Here is a 12,566-nt window from a genome sequence, read left to right as displayed (position 1 = left end):
TGTATTTCCATAAGACAAATTCTCATGATTTCGAAGCCCTGGATGGTAGTAATTTGGCATAGGATTACCACGATAGTTGTAGTTCCGATTGTTGATGTATTTCACTTGTTCTTGACTCGCTTCATTACTTGGAACTGTCATACTTGTAGCTGCAACATATTCTGCACTTTGTGGTATCCTTTGGGTTGTCAAAGCTGAAATCTGATGGGATAGAGTAGCAACTTGAGCTGAAAGGGCTGCTAACGGCTCCAATTCACGAATCCCAGCAACTTTCTTAGCTATAGTTCTTTCAGTTGGCCATTGATAGTTGTTTGAGGCCATCTCTTCCAAAAGATAGGTAGCACCCTTAGCTGTTTTTGACATCAAAGTTCCACCAGCAGCAGCATCAACTATGGTCTGAGTTTGTCCATTTAACCCTTTATAGAACATATGAACTTGCAACCAATCTGGCAATCCATGTTGAGGGTAGTGTCGAATCAAATCTTTATAACTTTCCCATGCTTCATAGAGTGACTCAAAATCATTTTACTTGAATTGACTAATCTCACTCCTGAGTTGGCTGTTTTTGCAGGTGGAAAGAATTTAGCAAGAAACTTTTCAACCATGTCCTGCCAACTAGTGATGCTTCCCGGTTGTAGAGATTATAGCCAACCTCTTGCCTTATCCCTCAAAGAAAAAGGAAACAATCTCAGTCTAATGGTGTCTTCAATAACACCATTGATCTTTACAGTATCACAAATCTCCAAGAACATCACCAAATGAATATTGGGATCATCAAGTGGTAATCCGCTAAATGGGCTTGTTGCACCATGCTGATCAAGGCCGGTTTGAGCTCAAAATTATTGGCATTAATGGTTTGGTGTCTTATACCCAAGTAGTTGTCATTCACAACTGGCCGCACATAATCCTTCAAGGTGCGTGGCGGTGCATCATGTTATCTGTCAGCCACGGCTAGTACTTTCTTCTTTCTTTGTGATCTAAGAGTTCTTTTAATCTTCGGATCAAAATGAGTAATGTCACGAGTTCTAGTATGGCGCATCCAACGTCAAAAACACGCCTAGAGAGAAAATAAAATAAAATAAAATAAAATAAAATTCTAAATTAAAACTAAGATTACTTTGTATCAATATTGGCAAAAATAAAAAGAAATCAATCCCCGGCAACGGCGCCAAAAACTTGATCGGTGCAAAACTGCAAGTGCACAGTATCGTAGTTTTATAGTAAAGTGATGAGAAGAGTATCGTCCTCAAGAATTGGTAACTTACTTTTGACAAATACCGAAATTATACTAATCTTGAATTTATTTAGAAAAGTCACTAAGATTTTTGTAATTGCAAATTAAAATAAAATTAATTCAAAGAAAATACTCAAAGCAAAGGAAAACTATTGTTCAAAGATCAACTCAATGAGAAAGAAAACTTCTAGAAAATCGATTTCACCTAATTCCTCACTATGCTTTACTCATCGAACTAATTGAATTTAATTCTCTCTATTTGTTAGCAAATCTTCACAAACATCCAAAAGCCTCTTTCGATAGTCAATTGAAAATGATTCTTGTTCATCATTTTACACAAAAGTATGCAAATTAATAAATGAAGAAAGCAATAAGATCTATGATTTTAATACTACATAGGTTCATCTAAGTCTTTCGATCTCTATATTTACCTATGCCGAAATATCCAAGATCTATCCTATAATTTCCTCTTTCGACAGCAAATCACATGATTAAAATCATCTAATTAATAGCCAGTTAATTAGAAGCAATAAACTCAGAATAAATTAGACAAACATAGAAGAAAATTACTTCAAATTAGAATAGAAAAGCAAGCACAGTTCGGAACTAGATTACATCATTTTCCTATAATAAAGAAATTTAGTTCGTGCTAAAAATTAAATTCAACATAAACGAATTCACCATAATTTTTCTGAGAGAAGAATAGAAGAAAATGAACATTAAAAATGCTCATCGCAGTCCTCAACATCATCACTCGCAAGCCGCAGCACTCTCCAAGTCGCAGCTTCTCGTCTTTCAACTTTTCTGCTCTGTATAAGTCGCAGCGTCTTCTTTTTAACTTTTCTTCTCTCTCTTCTTTCTTTTTTTCATTCCTTCGTCCGTTCCTCTCTTTTCTTCTTTTTCGTTACTCTTTTGAAAGTCAAATTTAAAAGCCCCCAAGACCCACTCTCCAGCTTCTCAGCAAATCCAATTCAAAAACCAAATTTGAATTCAAATTTCGTGCGTTACGTCCGCATGCCAAAAACTGCTTTTTCCTTTTTGTGCATGTGTCAAACGCAAAGATCATACTAGCTCACGCAAGCCACAAAATAATTGCCCCTATTGCATGCATTTTTCTCTTTTATTCAGCAGCTTCTATATTCAAATAATGTCTTCATTTAAATGAGAGAGTTCCTAGATGATAGGCTTGTAAAATTGGGTCTTCATTTTTTTCAAATCTGAAATAAAATTTAAATAACAACTATGAAGCCAAAAATCAACAAAAATAAATAAATTTAGACTAAAGTTAAAGTTAAGAGGTGATAAAATATACTAAATTATGCAAGTAATCATGGGTCTCATCAATGATTAGTTTGAGATGAGTTGAGTTTAGTTCAACAACCAAACACAACCTTAGTACTAGTCCAATCGCTTTCCCAATAATGTCTTTTTAGACTGGATCATTCATGGTTATAGACAACATGCCAAACTAACAAATACTAAAACCTTAACCTCGTGACACACTTAAAAGTCTTCTAAGGGCATAAATAAATTAAGGTCGTCAATAATGATCTGTTGGACTTACATGGTGAGGAAGCAGTGATCCATTCACTTACCTGTTGGTCATAAGAACACATGTAGTATGAAATGCATGCTACGGTGGAGTTCTCTTTCCAAAAAAAAGTGTATGTCTAATCTCAATATACTGTACAGATCCTAGTCTAGTCGCTATCTCAGTACCTAACCAGAGTTGCTCTATTTGCTCCCTATTAAGAGTGCCAAAGAGGATCTCGCATCTAACTAAACCACATGCTACATAGATTGTGAGCTATCCATATACAGTCTTAACAAATAACAAAGCTATCATCTTAGCCTAGCTGAGGCAACGTACATATATATTTGTATCAACCATTTCAATATGCTACATAAGTATTAAGAGACACAATGCCTCATCTCTGCTTTCTACCTAAGCGCCAAAGGCGATCGCTTGTGTGAGTGAGCCGATCTAAACTTGATGACATACATTTTCACCATAAACCCTAAATTCATGGTGAATGTGTGTTCACTAAATGCTCCTTGGCAGGCCACATTTTCATAGAACACATCACTATCATGTGTAAGATGAACAATACTATGAGGGAGAGAAATGACATGGTCAACTACAAATGATTAAATCACAACTCTCAAGTGGTGTTTTAGGACCATTTCTCTCCATGCATAATCCCATGTGTAGTAACATTCCAAAAAATATGCGCCTATCAAGAGATTATACTTTTATATATATAAACAGTCTTTGCACAACCATGATGTTAGGAATTCATAGCAAATCTTACTTATGGTCAAATTCCAATATAAACCTTAGATTCTAGTCAGTAAATTCAACTGCGACTTTTAAGAATCTACAAGGTGACCACAAATACTCTTCAGCAAACTTAATTTAAGACTTCAAGATTTCATATAAATCTCTTGTACTCAACAACAACATGTGAGATAACCAACATTTATTTTCAATTAAGGGTAAAGCAATTAGAGCCTTATAACACCCCACTCCCCAATAAAGTCATTTTTAGAATCTTCGGGGAATTGGTGTGCTACTAAACTTAAATTTAAAATCTTTTCTTCTAACAAAGCGTCAGATACGAAAGATTTCATAAATAAATAAATCAATATTTATTAAATACTTAAAATCCAAAAGAGAGTCTATGGAAGCACTTATTTAAAATCAATAAAGTCTTATGTGCTTATAAAAAAATAACTTATTAACTAGAAATCATAAAACAGAGCATAACATAAACAGTCTAGGCCTCTGACTTGCCTCCCTGGACTAAGTCCTGTCTAGCAGTCTCATCCTCATAAAAATCATCACATGGGGTGGTTAAGACATAAAAACATACAAAAATTAGTCGAATAGTCAATAAACAACACATCATAGAGTAAACATAATAAACATAGGATTTCTTGAAAAATATGTAGACTCATAAATACAAACGTAAATAACATAAACATGAACTTGTCTTTCACTTGTCATAAGCCAATATCCATTGTTGACCCCTGTGAGTTGGGGTTAGCGAATCTATGTAGATTCTGATTCTGTCCGTGGCCGCGCGTTGTGGAATCCATACATAAGGAAGACACACTGGGTGCACTACCAACATGTACAACCTGGCAATGCAATATGCCCATAACATACGGTACCGTCTTCATATCATAACATAAACCGTTATATATCGTATAATTTATACTTCATCATAATCATACTTGCATACTTGTTATATAATAGATTTTAAAATGAAATCGCATTCTTTCATAAAATGTCGTGATACATGTTTCTTTCATAATTTATTCTTCACGTAAAATCATGAATTTTCATAATTTTATCATGACTTGGGTATGCAAAAATGGGTTTCCAATAGAGGCGTACATGCAAATATTTTTATAAAATACTTGTTGTTTACCATACATACATGTAAGGGTACGATATGTTACTTACCTCATAGCGCTAATCTAATATTTCTGGGGCATGACTAATTTCCTATAAAATACATATAACTTACATAAATTTCTAATTTAATACGTACTTCATATTTAAAACATAAAATTCTAAATTAATTTATATTTCCATAAAGCTTAAAATCTTTGAAACTCTAAAACAAATATTATTACTCAAATATTTTGCTTTTCACATAATTCCTCCAAATAATATTACACGATTAATCCTAAAATTCTATTAATACAGAACTTGATCTTATTATATTATCCATGAAACCGCATGTTCTTGAGCCCAAAATACACACCTTAAATCTATAACATGCCATCTACATCCTACAACCGATTCACTCAACCATATGTGACTAAAAGATGGGGCATATAAGTAATTTGGCTTAAAGGTCTTGAATGATCTATATATACCGAGAGGCTAGAGAGAGAGAGAGAGAGAGAGAGAGAGGGCCCTACCGAGGGACTAAAGAGAGCAAAGAGGGGAAGAGAGATTTAACATCGGGTGTGTTGGAAGTATTTTCAAAATAATATATATAATATTTATTATTAATAATATTTTGGGAATTTATTTTTGGAAGTTATGAATTATTTTGGAAATAGAGAAATTAAGAAAAGTTTATAAGCTATTGCATATGGTTATAATAAATTGGGTTCTTATGTATAAAACAAGTCATTCTCTAGCTTTGTGGTATTGATGGATTTGGTTAATCTAAAGGATTGGGGTTCGAATCACCCTCATGACCAAGTGGGGTTTTTATTGATTGATTTATGGAGAGCAACACCCAGATCATGGGTGTGCAGCCTAGCACCAGAGCGCTAGGCGTGTAAAGTCACAACACTTGGGGATCGAACCCGTGTGAGGCGGATGGTAAAGAGGCAACGTGACCGTTGGACTGGGTCCAACAATTGTGTCACTTGGTAACAGACAGGATAAATATACCTATTTGTATCAGATTACAGAAAAATGAAAAGTCACAGCTTTTCATTCACATTCTTTGGCCCTCTATAAATAGACCCGCTGGCTTACGAATTTAATATAGTTTTATAGAATCATAGAGTTCAAGAAGGTAATTTCGAAATCCTCTCTGTCCCAAAAGTTTTCATTTCTTCAAAACTTGTTATAGGATCTGTTCATTTGGCTGAGAACATATTTCTAATCTCTTGGTTGAATAGCAAAATCTGAGGGTATTTGGGGTCTAATTTCTCGTGTGCATAACAATGTTAGACAAACAGACTTGTTTTGAGTTTCATTGTATCGTGGAGGTAAATTCACTTGTAACCCGCATGCATACCATTATTGGTGGGGGCGAATATTGTCTTAAGGAAAGCAACATTGTAACACGCCTTGAAGCAAACTTTTCTCTCACTATTTTATGTTTTGCAGCCCCTTTTGTTCCAATAGGGAGGAGTAGAGAGAGACTACTGAAAGACACATTGGGGTTGGGCGGTGCAATCGTGGTGAGAGGAGGAGGAGTAAGTCTGAGCGGTGGTGCTCAACGGGAAGACACGACTTGTTGTCACTATCTGTGGCTGAGGAAGGAGGCGTGGATGAGCTGCTGGACATGGGTTGTCCGTGGCTTATAGTGGGCTCGGGTGGAGCTAGGTGGTTCGTTGATGGCTCAAGATTGGAGAAACCAGTGCTCTGTTTTTGGGTGTGAAGAACAAAGGCTTGTGCATCTGGCTTGTTGGCTCTCCAAGGTGTAGCGATGTGGCATCTTTAGCTAGCCAACGTGTTGGTTAGGGTTCACGGTGCGGCTTCGAGGCTGAGCTACGGTGAGTGTTGGTTGTGTGTGGAGGAGGTGGCTAAAATCGAGGATCTCATAGTGAAGGACTTGCGGGGTGGGGCATGAGTTGGTTTGAGGGAAGGAGGTGGTAGCCACTGAGTGGAGGCCGTGAGTTGTGAGGAAGAAAATGATGGTGGGTGGTTTCCAGCATGCTTGGTGGCTGGGTTGTGGCTGTAATGTGAGTAATGTGAGGTGCGGCAACTTTAGGTTTCGTAGTGATTTTCAAAATAGAATAGGGACTTTATATTATTAAGTATAAGACTTTTAATCTGAAGATAGTTGTGGAATTGTAACTCTATTTAGAGAGCTCTATTGAGTGAATTCTAGTTGAAGTTTGAGACGTGCATGGTTGGAGTTTATAGAAGGCAATTGGTTTGGAATTTTATTATGAAGAGGAAGGTAGAATGGTAACTGTGTTTGGACTTGAACACTTTCATGGGCTTGGAGTTTATACTAAACCGAGCCTTAATTCTCAAAGTCCAAAATAAACATAACTTGTCCAATAAATTTTTTATGGGCTTTTAGACAATTTCTTGACCTATTACTAATTAATTAGAGTCCATTTGGTCTATCAAATGGGCTTTAACTCATTTATTGAGCCAAATGAAAATTTCATACTTCGTTTGAATAAATTCTAGGCCCAAGGCCTATCTAAAATAATCCAATACCCTTAATTGGGCTTCCATAATTATTAGCCTTATGAAATTATCCATAATTCATCCCTAATAATATTGGATCGGGTCATTACAATCTCTCATCCTTATAAAAATTCCGTCCTCGAAATTTGTTAGACCTCAACAACTTACATACTTATTCACCACATTCTTTTAATGTCTTTATTCTAGATTTTTGATTAATTTGTCGAACCTATTGTTTCCAAACTTTTAGTCATTCAATATTTATTCTTAGACCTCGCTTATTCTCCTAAAAATGTAAATCTCGATATGGGTTTGATTACAAGCCTAATAATAATTTCACTAGACGATTATCTTAACTCCGCATAAAAGTAATTAAATTCTCCACATAAAACAATAAATAAAAACTCTCCATATGCAATATGAGAAATTCTATTTGCAGTCCCCACTTAGGGATTGTATGTGCATGCCCTTTATTAAATGAGAAAAAGCATCATTTTAGAAGGGATAATTTTGTAATTTTAATAAATGTTAAAAATAAAATTGTCTAGGCTTGCATTGCAATCCCCAAATGACATAGTACCCTGGATAGTGCTTTGGCGGTTTCGAGCTCACAGGGGACACTCCATTTGGTGATGGTGGTCTCAAGCTCGAAGGACTTCGTTTCAGTGAAGTGTTTCGTTTCATCTATGCATTTTCTCAATTCATTATGAAACGACAGTGTTTTTACAATTACTGAAATGATGTGTTTTAGTCGTGGATGGGTAGTCCTCATTATGGGGCTACATACATAATTTTTCTATATAGAATCTCATCTCATCATATATAGAAAACCAAGCAGGGGAAATCACTTTACCGTTTGACTCGAAGAATCACTCACACCCAACCAACATGCAAGCTGATTCGCCTGTTTCAAATCATCCAACACACACTAAAGTATTCATGTTGCACTGGGGACACATATACTTGGCCAACCAACTCGAAGACACCACACATGATATGCCCAGGGAATCTTTTGACTCGTCTATCTAGTGAGGCCAATACGAAAGTGTTCCATCCGTATCATTCACAAGGACCCTTACTCATTCGTATGAAGCTCGTGACAACGTGTCGTAGGAATGGCCTGGGGACTCCTTAACCCATCCATGATGTTTGACACATGGCAAGACTCATGCATCTGAAATAACCGCATCACCAAATCTGAATCTTTCAAACTCAATATCTCAAAATCATAATGTAAAGATATTCGTAAACATAATGAGGAAGATATTCATTATTTCATGAGAAGAAAGGGGATGATTACAAAATATACAATGCTAGATCTCACAACATACCCACAACATTTACTCCACATTTTCTAATACTGTCTCAGAAGCCAACCTACCTCACAATATATTAAAAAAAATACTTTAGTGGTGCTGACACTACTTTTCCCGTTGCTCTCTTGAAGTCACTTGCTTTTTTGAAGACTCCGACTCAAAAGAACTCCAACACTTACGATCTCAAAAGTGAGATTTTGAATTTTACCTTAAGCCATTTATAGGGAGGGATCCTTAGGTATCCTTCTAACGTCCTTTTGACTACTGATGTACCTGAATAAAAGCCCTTTAGCCTCAGTCATCCATCTGCAGGATGATAGAGACTGACGTGTACGTTCTTGCGGCTTGCCTTGCGTCCAATCCGTAGTCTCCTAACGAGTACTAGTCTCCCACGTGGAATTGGATCATACCTCTAAGATCAAACAATATGGCCTACTGGACTGCGATCTTTTCTGCAGAATTAATTCTGATGTGGCCTTTCAAGTAGAATGTGGGCTTCTGTGTTATTTCGGAAAGCTCATATATCCGCATGGGTTTTATCCTTGAGCATGCTCACCTTAGGTTCGTACCTCACCCTTTGCCCGAGCTACCAACGCCTTTTACACTAGTCTTCGCCTTTGTGCTTTCTCGCTGGCATAGGGTGAAAATTCCTTTGTTACACCCTATGTTGAGGTGTGTCTACCAAGCTTCCTTTGTAGTGTCACTCGTCCTTTCTTTGGTTTTAAAACAAAGGTGAGGATTCGAGGAATTGTACCCTCTATGCCTAGGATCCCAATCGTGTACACACCCTCTATGCGTGCATATCTATTCAGAGATATTCATGGAAGGAAGGCTTACGTCACTCTTCTTTTGAACAAGGTTCTCTCTTTGCCAATCACATTCGCGCTAAAACACAAAAAATCAATACCTCAAAAGTAATTTCACGTAAATCTAATTTTGTATTCTCTTAAATTTACTAAATATTCCGATTTCCTCTTTATCTTGATTTTTTTAAGGTTTGTTACTCAGAACCCTGGAATTTAATTTTTGTCGATGATAATTGTTGAATGTGTTGTGGGGAGAAGATGGGGGTCTTAGGCCCCGTTTCGGTGTTGAGCTGAGTTGAGCTCTTTATGAATTGTAGTGAGTTGAGATGATGGAGTGAGTTTTGTGGGGTCCACCTAAGATAAGTTTAGATGTGTTTAGATGTTAAGATGAGTTTAGATTTATTTATGAGAACTTAGAAAGGGTTGTGGGTCTCGCATGTAAAGATGTGTTGAGTTGAAAAAGATTGTGAGTCCCACTTGTAAAGAGGTTTTGAGTTGAGATGAGTTTAGTGATTTGAGAGTTGAGTATTTGGATGTCAGACTCAACTTAAAATTAGATTGAATTAAGTTGAACTGAATTCCAAACGGAGCCTTAGAATAACAAAAGCGAAAATACAAGATTCCAAACTCACAATTGTTATTTTTTTTGTGATCAAGAAAATATGAAACTCAATTGAACTAGGCCTCTTTATCCTAGTTTGTCTTTTTTCCTGCCCGATCTGGAATCCGAATGAACTGGTTCCAGTTACGGGTTTTAGCCAGGAACAAATCCAGGCCGGTACCCGGATAAAAAAATCCGAGTACACCCGGTACCCCTTTTTTTTCCCCCGGTTTGAATGTTTTGATTTTTTTTTTTTTTTTTTTTGTTCTTTTCTAGCTACTAAATGGACAGAAACTTAAAAGAAAAATACATATTATGTCCAATGAATCATCCATTTTATATTTTTTTTTCTCTTCTCCACGTGGCTTTTTATTGGTGGTCAAGAAACATGGACATGTAATTTGGCTCATTGCTTGTTTTCTTACTAATTTTCTTTTAAGCATTACATGCATTGTAATGGAACGAAGAGACGTGGGTACAACCTATAAAGGGATTTTATAAATACTATTTTGATGCATTTAAAGGATGAGATTTTACTTTTCAATGTGTTAATTAAAGATTGTAATTCAAGTATATTCTCCATAAAAACCTCCTTTTTTTTAACAATTTTAGAAGCAAAAAATAGTGTAAGTGAGATCATTATGTCCATCAATTGAAAGTTGAGTTATGTTTAACCTTACGTACTATTGGCAATATGTCACACTACTTCTCTGTTACTTTCAACCGAATGCATGCAATCATGTGAATTACTATATATATATATATGATATAGACATTAATATGAATTATCTCAAAGGAGAAATTTTTGTAAAAAAAAAAATCGGGTACAACCCGGAACTCGAATTCCTTTGGGTTCCGGCCCGAGTCATAACGGAGCTAACCCGGGTCAAGTTCCAACCCTAATTTGAAACCTGGGTTCCGGATCGGGTATTCCCGGGTACCCAATTTGGAACCTGGGTTAACAGTACTAAAGTGAACCACATGCTATGTTTATCAAAGAGAAAAAAACATAAGTGCATGTTGTATTTTCTTGACTAAGTTTGGTTAAACTGCCTTTATAACAGTTTAATATTATTCTTTTTTTAATATTATTTTTGTTTTGGGATTTAAAAAAGTTTTATTTTCTATGGAAATTTGAAAAAGTTATAATGATTAAATGAGATAAGATGATATGAGTTGAGAGAAATTGTGAAAACAAATGAGGTAAGTTTTCTTTTCATTTTCTTCCTTGCATAAACAATAACTTAAGTTGTTACTTGGGGCATTGACCATTCATATATTCACTAGACTCCCAAGTGAATGAAGTTTTTCTTTGGATGAATTTCTACAAAGAATGGTCTTCAAGGCAGTTTCCTTGCGGCTACTATATGGAGAACTATTAAATTATGTCTTACGTGGTAGGCTTGAAAAACTGAACTGACCAGTCGGTTTCGGCCCGAAATTGAACCGACCGGCTATTTATGTGTGTGGAATCGACCGAACCGACTGGTTTGGTTTTGGTCGGTTCAACGATTTGGACCATCGGTTTGGGCTTGTATTTTTTGACAATTTTCTTTTATCTATGTCTAGTTTATTTTGGGACCCCATTAAAGTCCTAATTTGATGTAGTGACATTTTAAATGTCATTTTTAATATTTAAGTTTCATTTTAATTTTTTAACTCTTTAATGTTAGGTTCACAAAAAAAAAAAAAAATAGAAACAATAAATACATACTAGATAACTAAAAAAAAAAAAAACAAGTAAAAACAACTCCATCAAACAAATATTACTAAATAAAAGTTTTACTACTACAAAACATAAGATGAATAAATATTCTTGATTATTCATTCACTCTTGATGCTTCAATTTTCAAGGGTTGTGACATTTGATTGTGTACCCAACTCTATACAGAAACATAGATAAGAAGAAAATATCAAATATTAGTGAATTTGATAGATGAAAAATATTAAAATTAATTTATAAAAGGAAATGAATATTAAATAAATATCAAAACATTACCCAATTCCACCAAAAACCCTCCACATTATCAATGAATTCTTAAATATCAATTGGCGTTGAAGGGTGTTTACTTTTAGCACAAAAAAGGGTCTCAATGGTTCTCAAAGCAAATGAACACCAAAAAGAATTAAGCACATAATCTCCCGTACTAAATACTGACTTGGATGCAAGTCAAAAGAGAGGGTCATGGCCTCACAATCATCTGATAAATACTTATTCATCTCTATTTTGGCAAGAATAGATCCCAAGGTGAATGATTCTTGACCCCACTCATTGTACCACCGTGTGTCTCAGCATCGTCGTTACCATCATCTATGATTTTAGATGTCGAATGGGGCTCATGCTCTTGGCTAGTTGTGGTAGAATCAAATGTCACATTATACTCTTCATACAAATCCATTAATAACTATCTCACAGTCAACCCCAACTTTTCAGCTTGAGTCTCATCATGAATTGTTTTCAAGTCAAAATTAAGATGACCTAACTTGCTACATGGATTAAGCAAAAGTGCAATCAACATCAACAAATTCAGCTTATCTAATGACCCTCGATATTTATCATATTTCCTTCTCATGCTTGTGGCCATGCTCATCAGATAATGATTATCACTTTGGCTCAGCATAATCAACTCTTTTTAGAATTGACAAATTTTCTTAAAATTGGTATTGGCCATGACATACAAAGACCTAGAAAATCTCATAGTCACATCAT

General features: G+C 35.6%; 1 protein-coding gene and 1 non-coding gene across 2 annotated transcripts in view; one reads left to right on the top strand and one right to left on the bottom strand.

Moving 5' to 3' along the window:
- The window catches only part of LOC121247311, a 1,515-nt gene extending 1,086 nt beyond the window's left edge, over positions 1-429 (bottom strand). Inside the window, exon 1 of the mRNA XM_041145679.1 lies at positions 1-429. This exon is cut by the window's left edge and continues 626 nt beyond it. Within this exon, the coding sequence (XP_041001613.1) occupies positions 1-429 (429 nt within the window).
- Positions 430-451: 22 nt separating this feature from the next.
- Positions 452-558, top strand: LOC121247951. Its single transcript, XR_005937352.1, has one exon. It is a non-coding gene; the product is annotated as a small nucleolar RNA R71 (small nucleolar RNA).
- Positions 559-12,566: the final 12,008 nt, after the last annotated feature.

This window comes from Juglans microcarpa x Juglans regia, chromosome 1S (assembly GCF_004785595.1).
Source record: "Juglans microcarpa x Juglans regia isolate MS1-56 chromosome 1S, Jm3101_v1.0, whole genome shotgun sequence".
NCBI classification, from domain to species: Eukaryota; Viridiplantae; Streptophyta; class Magnoliopsida; order Fagales; family Juglandaceae; genus Juglans; species Juglans microcarpa x Juglans regia.
The sequence above is the reverse complement of the archived record's forward strand: the minus strand, read 5'-3'. Positions and strand labels throughout refer to the sequence as shown.